At 39.7% G+C, this 18,688-nt stretch overlaps 2 protein-coding genes across 11 annotated transcripts in view; one reads left to right on the top strand and one right to left on the bottom strand.

Annotated features, from left to right (window-relative positions):
• The first annotated feature begins 2,867 nt into the window (after nt 1-2,867).
• On the top strand, nt 2,868-18,685 carry LOC131239859 (putative multidrug resistance protein). 2 transcript variants are annotated; one of them, XM_058237750.1, is made up of 7 exons: nt 2,868-3,107; nt 5,243-5,297; nt 10,008-10,189; nt 13,838-14,295; nt 14,929-15,469; nt 15,594-17,563; nt 18,077-18,685. In XM_058237750.1, exons 1-7 carry the CDS (start codon nt 2,907-2,909, stop codon nt 18,450-18,452), a joined length of 3,783 nt encoding a protein of 1,260 aa, XP_058093733.1. In that variant the 5' UTR covers nt 2,868-2,906; the 3' UTR covers nt 18,453-18,685. The 2 variants fall into 2 exon arrangements, with proteins under 2 accessions (XP_058093733.1, XP_058093734.1); XM_058237751.1 differs by having other exon boundaries at nt 18,069-18,203.
• The window catches only part of LOC131239860 (uncharacterized), a 28,829-nt gene continuing 15,378 nt past the window's right edge, over nt 5,238-18,688 (bottom strand). Inside the window, exons 4-5 of one of the 9 annotated variants that reach the window (XR_009168450.1) lie at nt 16,030-16,737; nt 15,657-15,894 (exon numbers count right to left, since the gene is read on the bottom strand). The gene's annotated coding sequence lies outside the window, so the exon portion shown is untranslated. Of the gene's footprint in view, nt 5,374-8,548; nt 8,892-9,021; nt 9,164-13,476; nt 13,953-15,319; nt 15,450-15,656; nt 16,738-18,688 lie in introns of those variants that run through there. The other 8 variants (XR_009168454.1, XR_009168449.1, XR_009168455.1 and 5 more) reach the window with 8 other exon arrangements.

The raw sequence follows: 18,688 nt of genomic DNA, 5'->3' as shown, positions 1-18,688 counted from the left end.
TCGCTGGACTAACTGGGCACATTTTTTATGTCATTAATGAGTGTTCGATGCCATCGAAAATTTTAAAAAAATCATGTTTTGTCTCTGGACAGTTGAGGTGTTAGTTCGATGTCATCGACATGATTTTTATGTCATCGAAGGATTAGTTTCGATGCCATCAACAGATTCTGTGCAGATTTTCGCAGAACTGTGAATTTGCAGAATCTGTTTCCTATTTTGATTGTGTTTCCTCCAAATGCTATATATTAGAGTGCAATTGGAATTGGAAGTGTATCAATGAGATTCTATGATTTCTAAATCGTCCAAGGATTTCAATGGAGAGTATGGTCAGGCCATGATTGTGGAACCCACGTCGATGCACCTGTTGCTTACGGCATGGCCCAAAAATGAAGTAAATCCAAATCTAATGTGGACAATACCACCGGAAACAGTAGTCATTGAATGCTTGTAGACCACAAAAGTTTTAGATGAAGCTGATATTTGTGTTTTACTTTCAGCCAAGTATACTTTATAAACAAGTTGCCTGGTAAATAAATGTTACAGTGGGCCATAAGAAGCTTTTAATGGTGGGCGTTCAATGATCAGTGGTGTGGTTGACCTGATATTTGGATCCAAATGGAAGATATGGATAACATCAATGTGCGCCCCACAGATACAACCTAATCATGTGCCAAGTAAACTCTGTGGGGCTCACCATAATAAATGTATTTTATCCGTGTAATAAATGTATTTTATCCATGTTGTTTATATGCTTCTCCCGTTTATTTTAGAGCATGAGCCCAACATTGAAGCATATCCAAAGGTTAAGGGTTTGTTTGATTTTTGAATTTCTTTAGAAATAGGCTGTAAATAAGTAATTATTACTGTCTCAACTTGTTTGAACATATGGGAGTATTTATGTATGAAAAAACAGTTCAAAATTTTGACTTAATTTTGTGAGTCCCACCATGATATATGTGGCATATCCACACCATTCATACATCTTACTAAAACAATTTGACTTATAAGACAAAATAAAATAAATAAATAAAGAAGAAGAAGAAGAAGAAGATCTAAAGCTCAAGTGGCTCACACCAAAGGAAGCAGTACTCTTAAGCCATCCACCGTTGAAGGTTGTTTCCTTTACTAGGCCCACATTGATGTTTATTTATTATCTAACCTGTTTAGAAGTTCACACATACATGTATATGGGGAAAACATAAATATCATGTTAATCCAAAACTTTTGTGTGACCTAAGAAGTTTTTAACGATAGGCTCTCAATTCCCACAATTAATTTCCTATGGTGTGGTCTGCTTGAGCTTTGGATCCACCTCATTTTTTCGGTTCATGCCCTAAAATCAATCCGCATAGTGGATGGACAATGTGGGTAAGCCATATACATTACAATGGCCTCACATTTATTTAGACACGTGTCCCCCAGTTTTAGTGTTGAAAAAGCAAGTTTCAACTCCAGGATTGGGAGTCGCATGGTAATCACTTAGGTAAATAACCATTACCTATTTGTAATGTATTTGCCAAGAAATGATAAAATCAACCAGGCCCTAAGAGCAGCACACCAAAAAAAAAAAAAAAAACAATGGGATAATGACATGACATCAACCATTGAAATCTTCTTAATGCCTAAAGTGATGTTTATCTATTATCCAACCTATTCATAAGGTCACAGAGAAATGGATGAAGGAAAAATACACATATCAGATTAATCCAAAACTTCTATGGCCCTCAAGAAATTTCAACAGTATGTGCACAATTCTACTATTTTCTTTGGTGTGGCCCGGTTGAGCTTGAATTTGCTTCAAGTTTGGTCTGATACCCTAAAACTAGCTAGAGAAACAGATGAACGTGTGTGGATAAGATAATCGCATCATGGTGGGACCCACAGAGTTACTCACCACGCAGTCTGTGAAAGCGGATTATCGTGAGGCAACTTAAAAGTATATTTGAAGGTGGTTCAGTCAGAGAAGCTGATTAGTTGTTACACGTGTAACATTTTAGTGGGTGTTTTAATGACCGTGGGTCCACCTGTGATTTGATCTACCTCATATTTAGGCTTCTGCCTTAAAATGAGCAAGAAAATTGGATGGACGGTGTGATAAACCCACGGACATATTGATAGGCACACTGCACACACAGCTTTTCCAGCACCTACCACTACAGACGTCGTTACTCATTAACGAATCCTTGTCCGTGGATGCCGGCGACAAAAACGGACAAGGATTGGGTACTCCTCTAAGTAGTTACCATGATGATGTATAGGTTTTATCCACACTGTCCATCCATTTTTCCATATCATTTTACGGCATAAGATTAAAAGTAAGGCAGATCTAAAGTTCACGTGGACCACACAGTGGGAATTAAATTCCCACCGTTGACAACTTTTTAGGGGCTACGGAAGTTTCAAATCAAGCCGATATTTATTTTTTCCTTTATCCAGGTTTATATGACCTTATGAACAAGTTGGATGGCAAATAAACATCACAGTGTACTCTAAGAAAGATTCGACGGTGCCTGTCATTATCACCGCTGCTTTCTCGTGCTATGGTCTGCTTTAGCCTTGGCTCTGTCTCATTTTTGGAATTTTATCCTAAAATGAAATGTCAAAATGGATGTACGTTGTAGATAAAATCCATAAATCACGATGGGCCCGTCAGAGCCCCTGCTTGTGCCGAGGTCGGGACAGGCAGGGAAAGTACCCAATCCGCCTCCGACAAAACATTGGTTTTGCTTCTTACGTACTCTCCTACGCACTCATCCATGTGGCAATCTACAAATCCTCGTCCATGAGAAAGAGAGAGAGAGAGAGTACAATGTATAAGATGGGAACGTAAGGTGGTTCGCCTAGCCAGTTTCTCTCCTCTCCTCTCCTCTCCTCTCCTTCCTACTCCTACTTAGAAAAGATAGAAGATGGAGAATAAGAAGCAAAACACTTCTGTTTTTCAGCTTTTCAAATTGGCTGACGGTGTTGATCAATGGTTGGTATTAATGGGAATCATCGGAAGCATAGGAGACGGGTTGATGAACCCCCTTACGATGTGGGTCCTCAGCCGCACCCTCAACACCTATGGAACTGCTGCTTCCTTCTTGTCATCCCATATAGTAGATGAGGTCAGTTCAATCAATGAAACATGTATAAATTCTATAGCCCCTCCATCTTTTAGACGGAACATGCCAATACGACTTGACTGTATTCTTTAAACCTATTCTAATGGGGCATATCTCGAAAATCACATTCATCAGATGATCCTAGCAATCTACTTGGTGGATATCAAGACAATCGTTAAAAGTAAAATGGTTGTCAGTGTAAATTCAATGGAGCAAATTGCAATCAGATGGTTAAGATTGTCTGATACTCTGATTTTTGGGGCATGCTGAGCATGACTCCCCCTTAATTATGGTGGTGAACTATCATTATATTGCTTGTCTCCTCAATGAAATTTGAATGCTTTTCTTTTTCTCAGATTTTTACTGCAAAATTCCCCGTGAATCTATATTTTACCGAATAATGCCTTTACAATTAGAAATTACAAAAATACTCTTGTTGCCTTGTTTGTTTCTTAGAATTACAATGTAAATAGGTGTAAATAAGTCATGATTACTTTTAAAATGCAATAGGACAATGATTATCTTAAATGCACATCAAAAATCACACGTGGTAAAATCTGTGGGTCCCACCATAATGTATGTGTCTGATCCACACTGTCCATCCGTTTTACCATTTCACTTTAGGACATGACCCAAAAAATAAGTCAGATTGTAAGCTCAATTGGACCACACTAAAGGAAACAAGGGGATAATTACATGCACCGATTGAAAACTGAAACCTTTCTAGGGCCCACACGGTTGTGGGCCCACCATCCAACCTGGCTATAAGGTCACATAGATATAGATGAAGGATAAACACAAATATCAGCTTGATCCAAAATTTGTGACCCCCAATAAATTTTCAATGGTAAGTGTCCAATTCCCTTTGTTTCCTTTGGTGTGGTACAATTAAGCTTTAGAACTGGTTCATTTTTTGGCTCATGTCGTAAAATGAGCAGGTAAAACAGATAGACAGCATGGATAAGACATATACATACCCATGTGCTTTATAAATTTTAGTGAATTCATTTTATCTTTTCCTCCATTTCAGCGGCACGCATGAATCAGACATATACATACTAGTAAGCTCTATAAATTTTAGTGAATTCATTTTATCTTTTCCTCAGTTCTAGTGTCACACGTTCCAAACATGAGCAACTCTTGAAGCAAAATCAGATGAAATGAATTACAAACGTAAATGATAAATACCTATTTATATTGTATTTTTGGTGTAATTGAAAATCAAACAAGCTTTAAGAAAGTAGTGGAACTCAAGATTTGTGTGGAGCCCTTATGGTATGTATAAAATCAAACCTGTTAAACATATGAACTATATACCACAGTAATAACACGAACAAAAAATCAGGTCAATCAAATCATTAAATGGATATTTTGAATAGCGGACATTATATTTTTATGGATTGCCCCACCTTACTATTGGATCCCTTATATTTTCCGTTCATCTAATAATAATATTGGCATGCATATGCTGTATGGATTAGATGTGAAACAAATACCACGTGGGTTCACAATTTTTTATTTTAGACTTTATTTGTAAAGAAAGGTGGTAACCTAATTTCTCTTCCTAAAAAGCATTGGGAGAGAATATCGGTTACCCGAAGCACTAGGCAGTAAAATCCAAGAATGAGGAGAAAATCCAACCTCATAAAAGCAAAATCTCTATAAGCCCACTATAATGTATGTGTTATATCCACACTGTCCATCTATTTATTTTCTCATATCATTTTGGGGCATTAGTCCAAAAATGAGGTAGAATAAGTGAAACACAGCACTGGAAACGGTAAGTTTTCAAAAGTGGCATCATTATGCCCCATCTTTGGGCTCATGTCCTAAAATGATCTGTCAAAATGAATAGATAATATTAATAAAACACATACATCGTGGTCAGGGCCATAGTTCCACCAAGTAAACATGGTACAAACGTCACACAAATCAAGTAAAACCTTTGAGACGCTGCATCTGTCAAATCTGATCGGAGAAAATACCAAAGTAAATTTTTATTATTTATTTACATTAAATTACAAGTGATTACCTCGAACCAAACAGGCTTAAGGAATTTTGCAGTAAAAAATATTTTCTTTTTTCTTTTCTGGTTCCTTCAAAGTTGCAAAGCATTGACTCGTGCAGGTATTTTGCAGTATGCAGTCCAGTTGGTGTACGTGGCCCTTGGCGTGGGAATAGCTGCTTTTATTGGTAGGTGAATTCCTATGCATTCCTCATGCAACCATGTTAACCATGCTGACCGTTGACTCCAACCCTTTGGAGTGACCTGTCACACATGTCCGTGTTCAGCACAACATTCTGCTGGCTCTGCTCAGCCACTGCACACACATGTATGAGAAATGGACAGTAAAACTGGCCAATTTTTATCTTTTTTACGTTTACCACCGCCTGTAGATATGGTAGAGGGTCCATTGAGTGGATAGAATCTCGTACATGTGTACCACAATGACACATGTGGAGCAAGTCCAAACCACACTCGAAAAAAAAGAATCATAAACTCAGGTTCAATTGGTTGTTGTGCTTGACTCGGAAAACCTAAACACACGCTACATTTCAATAATTTGAAATTTTAAATGGGAGGCCAACTTCCCAATTAATTCCTGCAAGGAATTACTCCACGCCCATTTGGATGATAAGTCATTTTTGTTTAAGCTCCTTATGCATCAAGTAACTTATCTTGGTTTTTAGTTGTCCAACCAACACATTTATTTGATAAATAAGATATTTATTAGCAAACATGTAGAAAAGTTTTTTTTTGGTTTCTAACATCACATAAGTAATTATTAAATTTCTTTCATTAATATCTTTTTCTCCTTTTTTTTCCACTTTCAATTTTTTTAAATATCTTTTATTGAAATCTCTTCCATTTTTTTCTTATTCACATAGGATCCACCTTTAATATTTATTGTCCATCATGTGAGGCCAACCTTTGATGTGAACCGATTCAGTATGTTGGACCCACCTTGACCTTGTCTTCAATGTGAAAAGTCCATCATGTGGGGCCACTTTGGATGTGGGGTTGTCCATCATGTCAAACATTAGATGTGTATTGTTGATCATGTGGGATCACCTTGGATGTGGGGTTGTCCATATGTCAAACATTGGCGGTGTATCGTTCATCATATGAGTCCCACCTTTAATGTTGCCTATCCATCATGTGAAGCCAACCTTTGATGTGGACTGCTCATTAGGTTAGGCCCACCTTGGCCTTGTCTTCATTGTGAACCATCCATCGTGTGGGGCTTACCTTCAATATGGACCATCCACCTTGTAAGGCCCACTTTCGATGTGGGCTATCCATCATGTGTGGCCACATTGGATGTAGGTCCATCATGTCAAACATTAGATGTGTATCATTCATCATGTAGAGGCCACCTTTAATGTGGATTGTCCATCATGTGAGGCCCACCTTAGATGTAGGCCATTCATCATAAGGTGTTGATCTTCGATAGGGACCATCCATTATGTGAGCCCACCTTAACGTGAGTCATCCATCACGATGAGCCCACATCAATGTTAATTGTCTATCATGTGGGGGCACACCTTCAATGTCTATCGCCCATCATGTCAAGCCCACCGTTGACGTGGACCATACATCCAATGGGACCCACCTTCAAAGTGGGCCGTCCATCATGCAAGGCCAAGCATGGATTTTGGCCATTATCATTAGGGGTTGACCTTTAATGTGGACCATCTATTATGTGAGGCCCACCTAGATGTGGGTAATCCATCATGTTGGACCCACCTTCAACGTCCATTGCCCATCTTGTGGAGCCCACCTTTGATGTGGACCGTCCATCTTATGGTGACCACTCATCACTAGCGGCTAACCGTTGATGTGGACCATCTATTATGTGGGCCCATCTTGATGTGGGTTGGCCATCATGTGGGGCCTGCCTTTCATATGGCCTGCCCATCATGTGGGCCACTTTCGATGTGGTCCACTCATCGTGCGGGGCCACCTTTGATACATGTGGAGAGATGAGAAAGAAAAACACGAGAGAGAGAGAGAGAGAGAGAGAGAGAGAGAGAGAGAGTACAAAAGTTCGGGATTTTTACCTGAATTCTTGGGAGCATATGATAATCCCGTAACATGCTTTTAACTCTTCATATTTACCAAAACATTTTTCTACTGTATAGATGGTGGATGAAAAGTTGGAATTAGCTTGAAAGGGAGATTTTCAAAGAATCAGAAGCCTCTTGTGTTTCCATGCTGAAAACCAGAAGCTATGATGACCATAACTTACTGTGTTTCTGAAAATCTAATCCAAACTTTATATATATATATATATATATATATATATATATATATATATATATATATATATATATATATATATATATATATATATATCGCCCCATCTATGATTTAGGTGGACCATACAATTAGAAATAATGTGCACGGTGATGCCCACCCTCCAAACTGCCCTAGGCCCAAATGTTTTTTTCTGGAATATAATGGTTGGAATGGATTTCTTATAATCTTCATGGTAGGCCAGTAAAAAATAAATATTGGACATCTCACCCAACTATTTCTTTTGGTGTGGCCCATCTGAATCAAAAGTCAACATGATTTTTAGCTTTGAGCCTAACATGGATTACATGACTAATGGACAGAGTAGATTTCACATGTACATCACGGTGGGCTTGGGTGTGGCTCCAATAATGCTTTCTTTTTTTAATATACTAAAAGCTTAGAAAAGCTAAAAGAATGCCATGGAAAGCAGATTGCGTGGTGTGCCACACATCATGTGTTGACGTCACCAAGTTTTGTGGGCCCCACCATGATGTTTGTGTTATATCCACACTTTCCACCCATTAGGTGATATAATTTAGGGCATGATCTAAAAAATGAGGCAAATCCGATGCTCAAGTGGACCACGTCATAGAAAGCAGCGGGGACCATGATGCCTGCTGTTGAAACCTTCCTATGGCCTACCATGATATTTATTTGCCATCCTACCTGTTCATAAGGTCACACATACCTTGATGAAGGGAAAAAAGAAATATCAGCATGATCCAAAACTTCTGTAGTGTGGTCTACTTGAGATTTGGATCTGCCTCATTTTTGGGCTCATGTCCTAAAATGATCTTGCCAAATCGATAAACAGTTTGGATATAACACATACATCATGGTGCGGCCCATGGAACTTCGTGACATCAACACACCCCTTAGGTCAGTGGTGTGCGGCACACCACTTAATCCGTCCGATGCCAACGCATCTAACAAAGGTAAATCCCTTCAAACAGTAGTTGTGGAAGGATGCCATTGACAATTTTTGGCAGGGCCCACCGTGATGTGAATGTGAAATCTACTTCAATCATTAGTTGTGTAATCTGACATTAGGCTCATGGCCCAAAAACCACACTGGCCCGTGATTCAGATGGACCACACCTTGGAGAGATATCCAACATTGATTTTTTATAGGATCCACCAGGAATATTATAAGAAATCCACTCCAGCCATTAGATTCCATAAAAACATTTAGGCCTAGGGCCCAAGAATCAGGACAATCCATTATTTAGGTGGGTCCCACAAAGGGAAACAGTTTGAAGGGCGGGCATCGCCATGTACACTGTTTCCAATCATATGGTCCGCCTAAATCATGAATGGGGCTTGTTTTTTATATCTACAAATAAAATTAGGTCATGCAACTAGTGGTCAGATTGGATTTTCACAAACACTACAAGTTAGGGCCAACATAGCTTCTGATTTTCCGGAAGCCTAATTTCCTTCCGCAAATCTCCCCATCAAGGCTAGTTTCAACTTTTCATCCTCCATTCCTACAGTCATAGGAATGTTTTGGTAAATATGGAGAGTCAAAATATGCATGTTACAGGAATATCACATGCTCCCAGGAATTTTCAGGTAAAAACCCCCAAAAGTTAAAAAGTTAATGGGCAAAAATTTCGTGACTATAAGTTAGTTAAAGTTAATAAACTACTTTTACAAAGGAGGTTACCAAACTAACTTTTATTAAAAAGTAGCTTATTTCTGTCAAGTAAAAAAGACATTCATGGAGTGTATCCAAAAAAGATGAGGGTCATTTTGATGCCTGCAAGTGACTTTCAACTATAAGTCACTAATAGGGAAGTAATTCCAAGGAATAAAGGATTACGCAATGTTATCAAGACACCAAGTATGCAAACTTAGAGAGGTGATCAAGATGAAAACAAGTCCACTTCGGGTTATATGTTTATGCTAAATGGAAGTGCAATTTCATGGTGCAGTAAAAACAAACTTCAACCACCCTTTCATCTGTGGAAGCTAAATATATTGTGTTGTGCAACAATTCTAAAAGGTGTGTGGATTATAAGATTTTTAAGAACCTTGGATAGTGTTCCTGCTAAAGATCTTCTCCTCAATGGAATGGACAACACATTGGTTGTAGAGAACAAAACATCTCCATCTTAGGTGCACTAGCATTCAGGACAGAAAGGCTTCACCACAATGTAGAGGCATGTCCACTTCTTAAATTTAAGAAATCAAACTTTTGATCATAAACAAGGAATTTTGCAAGAAAAAAAAAACTGACCCATGGTACCAAACCATATCATCTTCCATTAATGGATTAATACATTTTGACATCTAAATACATAGAAGACGTGCGTACGATAAAGTTCTCCACATCCATCTCTGTAGGGATTCAAAATCCATTTTAGGTTGAGATTTCAAAATCTAGGTAAAATTATTCCTCTATGGTTTTTTTTTTTAATCAAAACAGCATTCACCTTGGGACTAAACTATCACATGACATGTTTGCATGTTCTTTCCGTTTGTGTTTGGTGATGGGGCACCTAGAATAGCATTCCTCGTTTTGAGAATGCATTAACAACAGTCTCTTTGCTTGCATAGTGTTTTCTGTTGATGATTTTCTTTGTTTCTTATGTCATATGCAGAAGGGTTGTGTTGGACAAGAACTGCAGAGAGACAAACTTCTCGCATGCGAATGGAATATCTAAAAAATGTCCTCCGTCAAGATGTAGCTTTCTTTGACACTAATGGCACCAACACAACAAGCGAGGTGGTCACCACCATCTCTGTTGATGCCCATATAATTCAAGACGTTCTTAGTGAGAAGGTTCTTTTCTCTATCTTCTTTTATCATTGTTTCTCATTCCTTTCTCTATTATGGAGATGAATTGAATAAAAGAAAGAGAGAGTGCCAAGGCAATTTGCTGCTAGAGATTGAAGGGGTGATTGATGGTGAACTCAAGTATCTTTCTTAAAATGTCTGCAATATATTTGAAACAACATTTTCAAATGATCTTTATAGATATATCTCTTCAAATCCAACACATAACCAGTCTATACAGGTATTTAAGCAGAAATTTGTCTCAAGAGCAATGGTAGCAAAAACCTAAATTTCTTTGAAAACAGTAAAGAAAAAGAAAACAGTAAAGAAACTATGTGCCTGAAATTGTTATGCTCATTAACAGTGGTCTTTTATCTTTGCATCTCTTTCTTTCAACAACCAAACATAGCCTACAATGTAGTTCTGATTAATCATGTAAAAACCAAAAGAACACATGTTAGGGACCGAACATCTCTTCCGAAGGGAAACCATGCCACACCTAAAATGTGTAGCCCACCCACCAAGGGCCGAACAAGTGGACCCCACATTGGCCTACATTCAACGTCGCTCGATTGACCCCTTTGGGATGGCATGTCAGTTCGAAAAGATAAAAACTAAATCTCCCACATATGAATTTAAGGCATGGGACTAGCTGGGACTCCACTACTGCTAATAGAGGTGTGTACCAAGCTACCATCTGTTAGCATTAAAAAATAAATAAATAAATAAAAGCAAGCTCTATTGTGTCTGCCCTATACCCACACAAAAACAGTGAGAGGAATGAACTCTCAACCTGTAGTCACATTCATCCCACATGCATACTTATCCAATTTATCAAGAAAGTTTCACTTTGTGAATCAAAAGTCGACATTTTATGGAAATATGACAACTACATATACACACAAACCTTTTTTTTTCAAAATCAAAGTTTACAAAAGTTTCACAAGAACTCAATAATGCCATTGGTGAAACGCATACCAAATCTCCCAGGATCATGGTGTTGCTTCAAAGGATCATCCCTATGTAGATACGTCATTTAGAATTGATTTTTTTTTCTATCAGTACATGCAACCTGGTCGTATGACCCATGGCTATCATCTTTGCATGCTAAAGTTGTGGTGCCCAATCTCATTCTCTCCTTAATGCAGAGGTGGGCGGTTGAGGCCCATGAGTCACCTACATGACTAAGTGCTCGCACAAGATATCTAATTAGACCATATTAGAAAACGATAAGAAGTGACCCTGGCACATCTCAGCATAAAGCACAACCATGCCATAAGGTAGACTATGCTAGCACAATGCCAACTCTACATTACATAGGTTCCAGTGAAAGCTGCTCGAACGCTAGTGAAACCAACACCCTAAACCTGGCCACAAAATAAGCAATGTTCACTCCAATAGGATCATATCTCTACCAGCAATGCATCATTCAACTCAAGAAGACTCATCCCTACCACCTAAGTAACTAATGGCAGTAGCAGCAGTTGTGCAAACCTCATACCTCATCTTTTGTGAGGTAGATTGCAGAAGCCAATCACACCTCGTGCGATCCCATCTTGAATCCAACTCCCTACATGTTGGGGTCTGTCTAGTTTTGTAAGTGGAGGACCTACCTACCAACAAACAAAGGGTATAGTAGCACCTCCCCATGCATCTCCTCCAAGGTAGACCGCAGAAATTGATCATAGGTGTATAAAAGATATCATCCCAAACACAGCTCTCACATGTCAAGTCACATGCACGCACGCGCACATGCACACACCCCTCCTAGTTTACTTTGTATCTAGTCTATGGCAAGATGATCCTAGCTTCCAATCAATGGCCTAGGAAATGGATAATTCAAATTGATTATAGTAGAAACAGTCAAGTCATTGATCTAGATCATCCATCACATGGGTCCTGCCTTTAATTGCCTATCCCTTTCAAAAATCACTTTGGTCAAGTGATCCAAACTATCCAATTAGTGGCTAGGAAATGGATAATCAATGTTGATTGTAGTAGAAACTATCCAATCACTGATCTAGGTCATCCATCAAATGGGACCTATCTTTTATTACTGGCCATCTGAAAAATCAGTGGTCAGACGATCTTAGTAGTCCAATCAATGGCTAAGAAAATGGATGAGATGTATTGATTATTCTATATAAAAAAATCCAATCGTTGGTCTATTTCATCCATTATGTAGTCAAACAACTAGGTTCACATGAGCAATGCAATTTTTATCCATGGACCCTTCATCCTTGGGCCACATAATGAGTGAGATGAATCTATCCATTATCCGTTGGGAGGGAGAACTTGGTAGTGGAAGGAGAAGATGGAAACAAGTTCCTGAAATTGACATAACATCTTTTCTAAAAGAATTGAAATTCTAGCTTTCTTGAGAACTTGCTTAAGGGAATTGGAAATTCTAGGAACTTGACAAACCAAACGCTTCTTTTTGAAGTGTGGAATCTTGTTTTTCGTATCTCAAAGACTGAATATCAAACGAACACTCTATTTCCCAGGAAAGTATATTGGCCAAATAGAATTTAGACATTCCCTATGAAACACATCCCTAGCCATGTTTTTTTCAGCATTTTCCCCCAAATTGGTGAATGCAATTCCTGGGAAAAGCTCAGAAAAGTATGACACGTGCCACTGAACGTTCACTTTCTTAGTCATTAGTTGGATGGTTATGATCATTCAATCAAAGTGATTTTTACAATGGATGGGCAATCAAAGCTAGACCTACATGATGCAAGTTCAAACAAAGTGGTTTTTGAAAGAGGTGGCAATCAAAGGTAGACCCCACATGATGCAAGTTCAATCAAAGTGGCTTTTTTTAGGGAGATGGCAATCAAAGGTGGTACAGATGATGGACAGTCTACATTAATGCTTTGACATTTCAATATGATAAATTGGGACCAACCATGTTTTTGGCCAGATATCATGTGTGACCAACTGTGAGAACATCATGGCCTGAAATTTAGACCAATCCATGCATCATGTGGCCCAATTGATGAAGGGCTTGGATCTTTCACGTCTGCACCTTGTTCATTAGAAGTCCTTAAAAACAAAATTTACACTTTCAGCCAGGAAACACTGAGTGCCAACCAAATAGATGTTAGAATTCCTCAAAATCTACTAGAGTCCCTACTAGACAGAATTTAAATGTTTCCATAAAACATTAACCCTTTCATTGGTTTTCCCAAGAAAGATAAACACCTGGGAATAGAATTCCCCATCAACTAAACAGGCCCTAAGGCAACTTTTATTTCTGCAGAAAACAGAAAAATCGGGGCAACCAAGCAGGGTTGAAACCAACGTGCCAGAGTCTATTAAACCAGCTTGAAATGGAATGCCAGCTCGATGGTGCACACAGACCGAGCACAATGGCCATTTCAGCCATAACATCATTCGGCTCAATGCAAATATAGTAACTTACAAACTCGTCCTCAACACTTTTTCCAAGGATGCAATTCTGGGTGGGAGGTGCTTCCTCAAAAATCATATCTTGAATTGGAGGAAGCTGTGTGCTTATTGATTGGTTCAAGTACATTATATTCTTAAATTTATTATGGTTCTGTGCAAGTTTCACCACAGTGCTTCCTGACTTCATAACAAAATCTTTCTGAAGAGAGACATAGCCAACAGAACAAATTACTGGTGTTGCAGATACCCAACATGATTGCTGGTGCCTCCACTTTCATCTTTTCCCTTGTCGTTGCTTTTCTAATGTCATGGAAGCTGACTCTGGCTGTTCTTCCCTTCTCGCTCCTCTACATTGTTCCTGGGGTCACATGTGGGAAGCTTATGATGGAGGTGGCAAGGAAGATGAAAGAGACTTACGGAGTTGCGGGGGCAACAGCAGAACAGGCAGTTTCTTCAATCAGAACAGTAGTTTCATGTGTTGCAGAGCATCAAACATTAGAGAGGTTCAAGCATGCACTTGAACCAAGTATGGCACTCGGGATAAAACAAGGATTTCTTAAGGGAATGGCGATCGGGAGCGTTGGTATGGTCTATGCTGTCTGGTCTTTTCAGGCTTGGATTGGATGCATTCTAGTCACAGAAACGAGAGCTCAACCTGGCCATGTTTTCATTGCTGGACTATGTGTCCTCTTGGGTGGATTGTGAGTAGACAGACCACTTGTCTCTCCTTTTAGTTTGTAATCCTATTCTTCTCTTCACACCATAGTCTTCCTTGACAAAACAATCAGTTGGCATCGTGCATGCAGCAGTAATGCACTAGAACTGGCAACTTATTAACAGATTGAATTTAGGAATCAGTGTAGGGAAGCTTCATCACACTTAGTAATTATAGTGTCCTCAATGCCGAGCGAATTACAACACAACTTGGAAATTTTAAAGACCAAATGATATATTTGGAAAGAGCTACTTGGCCAATTTTCTTCAATTCATCGGAAAAAGAAAAAAGAAATATGTTGATCAGAGGAATGCTTAAGCTTAGACGCGAGACTGGGATAACATTGCACTCCATGAGTAGGTGAAATATGGGGACTTGGGAATATCAGTAATGGGCCCTACGAGGGCAAATGATCAACCATCTTGCCACTAAGTAATGTCTTCCTGGTTTTGCAACTTGTCTTAGCATTCCTCTAAACAATATAATTAAATGAACAAATATAACAAGGAAGTTTAACAAACTTAGAATTACCCATCAGATTATATGATGGATTTTCCTTAAAATACGAAATCACTATTACTGATTTTTGGAACTCATGCCTCACTGTTGATGCCTTCAGGTCTATTATGGGTGCACTTCCAAATCTCAGGTACATCTCAGAGGCAACAGCTGCTGCTTCACGTATATTCGAGATGATTAATCAGCTTCCTACCATCGATTCCGATGACAAAACAGGGCTCATTCTAGAACACGTGAGAGGAGAAATAGAGTTTAAGAATGTCGATTTCGCATACCCATCACGACCAGATTCCCCCATTCTACAAGGTTTTGATCTTAAAGTAATGGCTGGTATGACCATTGGCCTGGTCGGTGGCAGCGGTTCTGGTAAATCTACAGTCATCTCGTTGCTCGAAAGGTTCTATGATCCAGTGAGAGGAGACATCCTATTTGATGGCAAGAATATCACAAGACTTCAACTGAAATGGTTGAGATCTCAAATGGGTCTGGTCAGCCAAGAGCCTATCCTCTTCGCAACTTCCATAAAAGAGAATATACTGTTTGGCAATGACACAGCTTCAATGGAGCTTGTTGTTGCCGCAGCCAAGGTCGCAAATGCGCATGATTTCATTACTAAATTACCTGAAGGATATGACACCCAAGTGAGTAACCTATACATTAAACACCTTATTCAATAACTGATCTTTTTCTTTTTAATATTTATAAAATGGAATGAAAAGCATCGGCAGATCGGTTTTTGAACAATCATCTTTATATTTTCATTAGGTGGGACAATTTGGGGTTCAAATGTCGGGAGGACAGAAGCAAAGGATCTCAATCGCAAGGGCATTACTCAAAGACCCAAGAATACTATTGCTTGACGAAGCTACAAGTGCATTGGATACACAATCTGAAAGGGCTGTGCAAGATGCATTGGATCAGGCTGCAGTAGGAAGAACAACGATAATCATTGCCCATCGCCTCTCCACACTCTGTAATGCAGATTTGATAGCAGTTGTTCAATCAGGGAAAGTAGTTGAATCAGGTTCTCATGATCAGCTCATCCAAATGAGCAATGGCGCCTACTCTGCAATGGTGCGGTCGCAACAATCAACCATGAAAAATGAAGAAGAGTTCAATGCTTATTCTCTGGCTGAAATAGAAAGCAATCATCATAAAATGGTAAATAAAAAAAATTCAAGCAACATAGGTTTGAGCATACGCAGCCCAGCACCATCGATTGTACGAGCGGGCACTCCAGAACTGTCATTCATCCAAGGGAGCAGCCCAGCACTGTCGGCCATCCAAGATCATCTCTCCAGCAGTCCTAACAAAGAAACCTCCTTGAAATCTTCTGCACGTTCTTCTCCTTCTCAATGGAGGATGCTGAAAATGAACTCACAGGAGTGGAAGAGAGCCATGTTTGGGTGCTTCGGCGCTATTGCCTTTGGAGCAGTTCAGCCTCTACATTCTTACTGCTTGGGATCAGTTCTTGGAGTTTTCTTCCTGAATGACAAGGAGCTCATCAAATCAAAGATCAAAGTATATTGCTTCATCTTCTTGACCTTAGCGTTCGTCAGCATTGTCACCAATCTCATCCAGCATTACAACTTTGCAGTCATGGGGGAGCGTTTGACTAAAAGGATAAGGGAGAAAATGCTAGAAAGAGTGCTAACGTTTGAGATTGGGTGGTTCGATCGGGATGAGAACTCAAGCGCAGCAATCTGTGCAAGGCTAGCTGCTGAAGCTAATGTGGTCCGGTCCCTTGTGGGCGATCGTCTGTCCTTGCTTCTACAAGTCACTACTACAGCTTCCCTGGCATTCGTGTTGGGCTTGGTGGTCGCATGGAGGGTAGCAATCGTGATGATAGCGATTCAGCCATTACTCATTGGTTGCTTCTACTCAAGACGGGTACTAATGATAAATATGTCTACAAAAGCACGAAAGGCGCAAAATGAAGGCAGCCAATTAGCAAGCGAGGCCGTTGTTAACCACAGGACCATCACGGCGTTTTCTTCTCAGAAAAGGGTGTTGGGACTTTATGAAAGTTGTCAGAAAGGCCCACAGAGAGAGAACATGAAACAGTCCTGGTTCGCTGGCCTTGGCCTCTTCATCTCCCAGTTTGTCACTACAGCAAGTATAGCATTGACCTTTTGGTATGGAGGGAGGCTGATGATTCAAGGACTGGTAATCCCCAAACATTTGTTTCAAGCTTTCTTCATCTTGATGACCACAGGCAAGGTCATTGCAGATGCCGGCAGCATGACGTCTGACTTAGCCAAGGGAAGCAGTGCTGTGAAATCAGTATTTGAAATCCTGGATAGAAGGAGCGAAATCGAGCCCGATGACTCCAAAGGAATCAATACCAGGAAGATTATCAAGGGCCATATTGAGTTGAAGAATGTGTTCTTTTTTTATCCTTTAAGGCCAGGACAGATGATATTCAGGGGGCTTAGTCTCAAGATTGAAGCTGGAAAGACAGTAGCATTGGTTGGTCAGAGTGGTTCTGGTAAATCTACCATTATTGGCCTGATCGAGAGATTCTATGACACCTTAAAGGGTTCGGTAGAAATCGACGGACAGGACATCAAGAGCTACAATTTGAGACATTTGAGGTCGCATATCGCACTGGTTAGCCAGGAGCCAACTCTTTTTGCAGGTACAATTTCTGAGAACATTACATATGGAAATGAGAATGCTACCGAAACCGAGATAATTGAGGCCGCTAAGCTTGCCAACGCTCATGAATTCGTAAGGTAAAGCTCGGTGCATGCAGAATACATAACCATCATTCATCTTCAAACAGAATTCGTTTTGCCACGGTAGTGCACGAGGCTTATTCAACATCAAACACAGGATGGGGCCACATGCTACATGATTGAGTTATCCAAACTGTCCATCTGGAAGAAACTACCAAGATGAGCTGCAGTCCAAAAATCAAGCCAATTCATGATCCTGATCATCCAACAGGTTGGATACATCCAAATGGTTGAAAGCAATGGTAGTGAATGGTCAACAAAAAATCCAATTGATCAGTGGACTAAGATGTCGAAAGAGGCAAATTTTTGGACTGTGGCCCATCCATGGTTGTACCCAATACATGCAATGTTCAGATCCTCTAACAATGCTGATTTGTGGGCTCCAACCAATAACGAATGCTAAACAAGCCTTCCATTCATGAGATGCATTCATGTTACCCACTAGAACTAGGATTGACTATTTTACTAGTGCTCATGGTTGGTTGGTTGGTTGACTGTCAAGGATTGCAGCTCCATGAAAGATGGGTATAAAACATATTGTGGAGAAAGAGGAGTTCAGCTATCAGGAGGTCAAAAGCAAAGGATTGCGCTGGCTCGAGCAATACTGAAGAACCCCACAATCCTGCTCTTAGACGAGGCTACCAGTGCACTAGATACCGTGTCAGAGAGATTAGTACAAGCGGCCTTGGAGAAGATGATGTTGGGCAGAAGAACGTGCGTAATCATAGCTCATCGACTATCCACAATTCAAAAGTCGGAAACCATAGCAGTGATAAAAGACGGAAGGATTGTGGAAAAAGGCTCACACTCTGATCTACTCGCTATAGGACATGGCGGCGCCTACCACTCTCTGATAAAACTCCATAAGGACAACAAATCACCTTAAAAGAGAATCTACCCAAGGACAAAGTCGAGGAGAAGAGAAGAAAAGCTACTTCCATAAAAGTTACAATTCATAGTAGTTGCACCCATTGTTCAAATTATCTTCGATACTATCAAAATATTTCCGACATTATCTTTACCTCCAACTCAGCGATACCGATAGCATTGGTAGCGATACTGATAACACTAGTAGTATTAAAAATTCTAGGTATCGGTGATGTATTGCCAATGTATCGATAT

Source organism: Magnolia sinica, chromosome 3 (assembly GCF_029962835.1).
Source record: "Magnolia sinica isolate HGM2019 chromosome 3, MsV1, whole genome shotgun sequence".
NCBI lineage: Eukaryota > Viridiplantae > Streptophyta > Magnoliopsida > Magnoliales > Magnoliaceae > Magnolia > Magnolia sinica.
The sequence above is the reverse complement of the archived record's forward strand: the minus strand, read 5'-3'. Positions and strand labels throughout refer to the sequence as shown.

What these genes read in the sequence shown, in the direction of transcription:
- LOC131239859 (XM_058237750.1), top strand. Translation starts at nt 2,907, where the DNA reads ATGGAGAATAAGAAGCAAAACACTTCTGTTTTTCAGCTTTTCAAATTG. An exon ending in GGGAATAGCTGCTTTTATTG is followed by an intron (nt 5,298 to 10,007) that starts GTAGGTGAATTC and finishes TGTCATATGCAG; the next exon opens with AAGGGTTGTGTTGGACAAGA. An exon ending in TGTGTCCTCTTGGGTGGATT is followed by an intron (nt 14,296 to 14,928) that starts GTGAGTAGACAG and finishes TGATGCCTTCAG; the next exon opens with GTCTATTATGGGTGCACTTC.